This window comes from Hypanus sabinus, assembly GCF_030144855.1.
Source record: "Hypanus sabinus isolate sHypSab1 chromosome 31 unlocalized genomic scaffold, sHypSab1.hap1 SUPER_31_unloc_1, whole genome shotgun sequence".
Lineage (NCBI taxonomy): Eukaryota > Metazoa > Chordata > Chondrichthyes > Myliobatiformes > Dasyatidae > Hypanus > Hypanus sabinus.
Genome location: NW_026778953.1, coordinates 377,501 through 384,446, shown reverse-complemented (window position 1 = coordinate 384,446; position 6,946 = coordinate 377,501). Strand labels below are relative to the sequence as shown.

The 6,946-nt window shown below is 52.7% G+C and overlaps 1 protein-coding gene across 1 annotated transcript in view; it reads right to left on the bottom strand.

Annotated features, from left to right (window-relative positions):
- Positions 1–1,713: 1,713 nt before the first annotated feature.
- The window catches only part of LOC132385548 (cathepsin F-like), a 16,675-nt gene continuing 11,442 nt past the window's right edge, over positions 1,714–6,946 (bottom strand). The window contains exons 9-12 of the mRNA XM_059957701.1: positions 6,840–6,904; positions 3,897–3,987; positions 2,584–2,642; positions 1,714–2,474 (exon numbers count right to left, since the gene is read on the bottom strand). Of these exons, the coding sequence (XP_059813684.1) occupies positions 2,403–2,474; positions 2,584–2,642; positions 3,897–3,987; positions 6,840–6,904 (287 nt within the window). The 3' untranslated portion in view covers positions 1,714–2,402. The remainder of the gene's footprint in view (positions 2,475–2,583; positions 2,643–3,896; positions 3,988–6,839; positions 6,905–6,946) is intronic.

Sequence of the window (6,946 nt, the reverse complement as noted above, 5' to 3'; positions counted from 1 at the left end):
TACATTGTCCCCTAGTCAACGATAGAACTTATTGCTTATTGATTATTATTATACCCGCACTTTTAGGTTTAGTATTGACGACCTATATTATCTGCATATTTGCATTGATATTATTTCTGTGTATTTTTACTAATAAATACTGTTGAAAATAGTATCATCAGACTTCAACGGACGTCTCTATCTTTGCTGGTAAGTCACCCAGTTACGGGGTATGTAACAGTCCTCTGGTCCTAGACTCCCCCACTATAGGAAACATCCTCTCCACATCCACTCTGTCTGTGTCCTCTGGTCCTAGACTCCCCCACTATAGGAAACATCCTCTCCACATCCACTCTATATGTGTCCTCTGGTCCTAGACTCCCCCTCTATAGGAAACATCCTCTCCACATCCACTCTATCTGTGTCCTCTGGTCCTAGACTCCCCCACTACAGGAAACATCCTCTCCACATCCACTCTATCTGTGTCCTCTGGTCCTAGACTCCCCCACTAAAGGAAACATCCTCTCCACATCCACTCTATCTGTGTCCTCTGGTCCTAGACTCCCCCACTAAAGGAAACATCCTCTCCACATCTACTCTATATGTGTCCTCTGGTCCTAGACTCCCCCACTAAAGGAAACATCCTCTCCACATCCACTCTATCTGTGTCCTCTGGTCCTAGACTCCCCCACTATAGGAAACATCCTCTCCACATCCACCCTCTCTGTGTACTCTGGTCCTAGACTCCCCCACTATAGGAAACATCCTCTCCACATCCACTCTATCTGTGTCCTCTGGTCCCAGACTCCCCCACTATAGGAAACATCCTCTCCACATCCACTCTATATGTGTCCTCTGGTCCTAGACTCCCCCACTATAGGAAACATCCTCTCCACATCCACTCTATCTGTGTCCTCTGGTCCTAGACTCCCCCACTATAGGAAACATCCTCTCCACATCCACTCTATCTGTGTCCTCTGGTCCTAGACTCCCCCACTATAGGAAACATCCTCTCCACATCCACTCTATCTGTGTCCTCTGGTCCTAGACTCCCTCACTATAGGAAACATCCTCTCCACATCCACTCTATCTGTGTCCTCTGGTCCTAGACTCCCCCACTATAGGAAACATCCTCTCCACATCCACTCTATCTGTGTCCTCTGGTCCTAGACTCCCCCACTATAGGAAACATCCTCTCCACATCCACTCTATCTGTGTCCTCTGGTCCTAGACTCCCCCACTATAGGAAACATCCTCTCCACATCCACTCTATATGTGTCCTCTGGTCCTAGACTCCCCCACTAAAGGAAACATCCTCTCCACATCCACTCTATCTGTGTCCTCTGGACCTAGACTCCCCCACTAAAGGAAACATCCTCTCCACATCCACTCTATCTGTGCCCTCTGGTCCTAGACTCCCCCACTAAAGGAAACATCCTATCCATGTTCTGACTCTCTAGGTCTTTCCATATTTAATCGGGTTCAATTTGTACCCCACTGATTTTTCTCAGCTCCCGTGAGTAGTTGTCGTGAGCCAGCATGACGCTTGCTATTGTCGTGGGGTCAGGTGACGAGCGACAGGTGACGCAGGCAAGTGGTCTGAGGAGGAGTGGCTGACAGTGTCTTGGGTTGCTCGCACTGGAGGTCAGAAGCGGGAGAGGAGAGTGTCGGGTGTTTGAGGAAGGAGAGGATTGTTCCCGGGAGACAGCGCCAGACAAACTCAACCAGTCAGTGTGATGCTTCACGTCATTTTATTAAGTCTTTGCAAAAGCCACAAAATTGCAGAGCTTGTTCAACCACAGAAAGGTCAGGGTGCAAAACAGCAGGGAATTGAACCAACCCCTTCCCAAGGAAAAGTGTTCCACTGGAGAAAGCTCTGGGAAGGAATCCATTCATTCCAAACGGAAGCATTCCAGCTGACAACCCCGTGATCTAAGGAAATTGATGCCTTGAACCCATCCCTTCCAATGAGCCAGAACTCCAACGGGACCCGCCTCTCCCAAGACCAAACCAGTCCAGTGAACACAAGCGTTCCCGATGGACGGCGTCATGGCCGCCTATTCCACTCTCTACGTCGCTCGGGGTCTCTGACTGGTGCCCCCCTGAGAGGACGGGGTAGCCTTCCATACCAGGGCTCACACTAGCAGGGTGGAGTCTGCTGACACGTCCAAGCGGATCGGACTCGCGGTGGGGGCGGCCATGGGGGCTGTTAGAGAGCCGAAGATGCTGCTCAGTGTGGCCGAGTGACTGGAATGGGGCTGGGTAGAAATGGGCCGGGGTGGTAACCTGATGGTGTGTGTGTTGGAACGGGTCGTATTTGTGCAGAAACGCCATGCCAAGCTGCAAAGGTGGAGGAGCTTCTTCCCGTCGCCTCGCCGCCTCCGATCGACCAGGGCTGCAGCGACGCGCCCAGTGCACTCGACTTAAACAATTGCGGACATGGGGAAGCGGTTCACTCCACAGCACTGTTCCCCAAGGTACAGGCGGAAGTATCCCTGTCACGGAAAGTCGAATGGAAGAGGTTAGTGAGATTTTGTGCAGCGAAGCGTGAATGGGATCTCATCCTGCACGGAACTTTCTGACTTCTAAGCTTGAAAAACTTACCATTTCTCCCCAGTTCTGTCCCCAGCTATTCTTGACGATCCAGTACGACATCCCCTTTTCTGAAAAATCGGAAAACGGACAGAGTGAGCTTCTCCTCCGATTCAGCGGCCGCACCCCACACGAACACGCTGAGCCCCGCGTCGCTGGCCCGTTCTCCAGGGGCCGGGCGCTGGAGTAGAGCGGGACCCGAGGTAGGAGAGTCTCAGACCCGGCATTCGATGTGGTTGATAGGGGAACCACTGCTGGGCACGCCGAGGGCGCGGGGAACCAGGAATGCGAGAGAGGTCAGAGGGATTTACTCTGGGTGGTGGACGGGGGCGGCTAGGAAAAGATTCAATGATTAAATAGGAATATGGAACACCCAGCGTTGATCAGAGATGAATCTATAATCGAAAGAGTTTAACGTTTAAATGTGGAACAACCCTCGCTCCTGGACCAGGGCCCTGTTGCGCGCAGATACGCTCTTGCCACTGTGTGTCTATGCGCGTTGCCATTAAACGAAGACTCTGTTTGCATCGCAAGGTGGAAGGCGGGAGGGTGAAGGGGATCTGGAGGGAATTTTTCCCTTGGACGAAAATACCGTAGCAGCATTGGACAAGTAGTTGTATCACGGAGGTAGAGGAGGCCAGTGCAGGCAAATGGGATCGGTGAACAACCGTCCACGGCACAGCGCCCCACCCACGGCACAGTGCCCCACCCACGACACAACGCTCCACCCACGGCACAGCGCCCCACCCACGGCACAACGCCCCGCCCACGACACAGTGCCCCACCCACGGCACAACGCCCCACCCACGACACAGCGCCCCGCCCACGGCACAGCGCCCCACCCACGGCACAGTGCCCCACCCACGACACAGTGCCCCACCCACGACACAACGCTCCACCCACGACACAGTGCCCCACCCACGGCACAACGCCCCACCCACGGCACAGCGCCCCACCCACGACACAACGCCCCACCCACGACACAACGCCCCGCCCACGGCACAACGCCCCACCCACGACACAACGCCCCACCCACGACACAGTGCCCCACCTACGGCACAACGCCCCACCCACGACACAGCGTCCCACCCACGACACAGCGCCCCGCCCTCGAGACAACGCCCCACCCACGACACAACGCCCCGCCCACGGCACAGCGCCCCGCCCACGACACAACGTCCCACCCACGACACAGCGCCCCGCCCTCGAGACAACGCCCCACCCACGACACAACGCCCCACCCACGACACAACGCCCCACCCACGACACAGCGCCCCGCCCACGGCACAACGCCCCGCTGATTGGAGACGGGAGGTGGTACTCACGGTAGCCGTATCCCACAATGCATGCGACGTGGTTCAGCCTGTTCACAGGGCACCTGTATGTGCTCGCACGGATTATTCCAGCCTTGTAGGTCTGTGGGAAAGCGAGAAAAGATAGGCGGACTCTTCGCACACGGTCCCACGTCTGTCGGTTCGGACGGGAGCTCGCTCAGCATCGGGGATGACCCCAGGAATGGGAACGCGAGGTGAATTGGAGCCAAAATGGGCCAAGCCATGGGACACGTGGACAGGCATACAAATAGGGAGAGGGCCCGGAGTGACGAGATTGGATGGTAAGGACTTGCTGGACTGTAGGGCTGTTTCCAAGCTGAAGGGTTAGAGTGAGAGAAGGCGGAGAGGGGGGGGGGGAGACCTCCAGTGAGTGAGTGAGAGATGGAGAGAACAGAAAGACATGGGAGAGGACGAGTGAGTGCCTGTGAGAGAGAGAACAGAGGTAAATTGGGAGATGACCTCTAGTGAGTGAGAGAGATAGACAGAGAACCATAGAACATTACAGTACAGAAACAGGCCTTTTCTGTGCTGAACCATTTTTCTGTCTAGTCCCACTGATCTGTATTTGCCCGTATCCCTCCATACACCTCTCATCCATGTACCTGTCCAAGGTTTTCTTAAATGTTAAAAGTGAGCCCGCATTTACCACTTCATCTGGCATTCCGACCACTCTCTGTGTGAAGAAGCCTCCTTAATGTTCCCTTTAAACTTTTCTCCCTTCACCCTTAACCCATGTCCTCTGTTTTTTTTTCCTCCCCTAGCCGCAGTGGGAAAAGCCTGCTTGTATTCACTCAATCTATTCCCATCATAATTTTATATACCTCTATCAAATTACCCCTCATTCTGCTACGCTCCAGGGAATAAACTCCAAACCTATTCAACCTTCCTATGTTACTCAGTTTCTCAAGTCCTGGCAACATCCTTGTAAACCTTCTCTGCACGCTTTCAACCTTATTAATATCCTTCCTGTAATTCAGTGACCAAAACTGTACACAATACTCCAACTTTGGCCTCACCAACGCCTTATACAACCTCACCATAACATTTCAACTCTTATACTCAATACTTACACGCAATGTACAAAAAGCTCTCTTTACGACCCTATCTACCTGTGACACCACTTTTAGGGAATTTCATATCTGTATTCCTAGATCCCTCGGTTCTATTGCACTCCTCAGTGCCCTACCATTTACCTTGTATGTTCTACCTTGGTTTGTCCTTCCAAAGTGCAATACCTCACACTTGTCTGCATTAAACTCCATCTGCCATTTTTCAGCCCATTTTTCCAGCTGGTCCAGATCCCTCTGCAAGCTTTGAAAACCTTCCTCACTGTCCACTACACCTTCAATCTTTGTATCATCGGCAAATTTGCTGATCCAATTTACCACATTATCATCCAGATCAGCGATATAGATGACAAATAACAATGGACCAAACACTGATCCCTGTGGCACACCACTAGTCACAGGCCTCCACTCAGAGAAGCAATCCTCCACTACCACTCTCTGGCTTCTCCCAATGAGCCAATGTCTAATCCAATTTACTACCTCACCATGTATACCGAGCGACTGAATCTTCCTAACTAACCTCCCATGCGGGACCTTGTCAAAGGCCTTACTGAAGTCCATGTAGACAACATCCACTGCCTTCCCTTCATCCACTTTCCTGGTAACCTCCTTGGAAAAACTCTAATACATTTGTTAAACATGGCCTACCACGCACAAAGTCGTGTAGACTCTCCCTAATAAGTCCCTGCCTATCTAAATATCTGTAGATCCTATCTCTTAGCACTCCGTCCAATAAAGATGAGAGAGAGAATGGGAGAGGACCTTTAGTGAGCGAGTGAGAGAGAGAGAGAACAGGGAAAGATGGGGTGTCCTCCAGTGAGTGAGAGACAGATAGTGATAACAGCGAGAGAGTTGGGAGAGAACCTCCAGAGTATTTACATCTGAGTTCCTGAGGCTCACCCGGGACTTGCACGACTGACATAGTGAAAACCGAGTGGAAGTTACTGACATAAGGAAGGAAGCTTTCAACAGCGCCATCTACCACCCCAGAAATGGAGGTCCTGTGGCGACCCACTTCCTAGCACACTCGAACCGGCTCACAATTAGCCAGCATGCGGGCACAAAGGCCAGGTCCGCAACAAAGAGTGAAAAGCCTGGGGGGGGGGGGTTGTGAGTATGTGTCTCTTGGAGCGTCGGCGCCCGGGGAGGGCGGGATGAGGGAGGCTTTAAAAGCAAGGCTGTGAAGTTCGAATAAAATTATCTTTGACTGCAGTTTACCGACTCCGTGTCGTTATTTTAGCGCAGCGTGTAGCACACCGCTACAGTCCTAATTTGCTGCCGGAAGCGTCAGAGCGTGACGGGCTGAAAGTATTATTGGTAATATTCAGAGCTGACTGCTTAAAAAAACCCTAAAGCTCCCATTAAGTTGTCGTTTCGTGTGCAGGGATGGTGGGCGATGTTTGGGTATTTGACCGTCCATCTGGGAATTTAAGCTGGAGGTGTCAGTGTGTTTTTTTGCGAGCTCGACATCAGCCCGGCACGGATGCAGCCGTCCGTCACTGGACGTTGCCGAGCCCGGCGCTAATCTCACCGCGCAGTTTCACCGTGAATGTTGCTGTCTTGAGGCAGCACCTCCAGCATACACTAGGGCTGGGTTTCTCTGACACAGTGGTCGCGTTTAAACTCAGGCTTCCCTGAGGACGCCACCGCTCGACAGCGCGGCTGGACTGTATCGAAGCCGTGGAGATAGCCAGCAGCGGTCCCGTGGCATCTGTGCGGGGTGGGGAGGGGAAGAAATGGTCGCAGAAGGGGAGAGAGTTGCGTCAGGGTTTAGAGGACTGGGCCCAGTAGATTCCCAGAGGTGGATGGGGATCTCGACGCTTTTCGTGCATCGGGAGAAGCGATCAGCAGTTCGAAACGCACTTACTTTCAACAGGGCCGCGTTCATTGAGATGACGATGGGCCCTCTTGTGACCACCCACCTCTTCATCACTGAAGGAGAAAAAGTGAAACGTCACAAAGAGGAGACGCGGC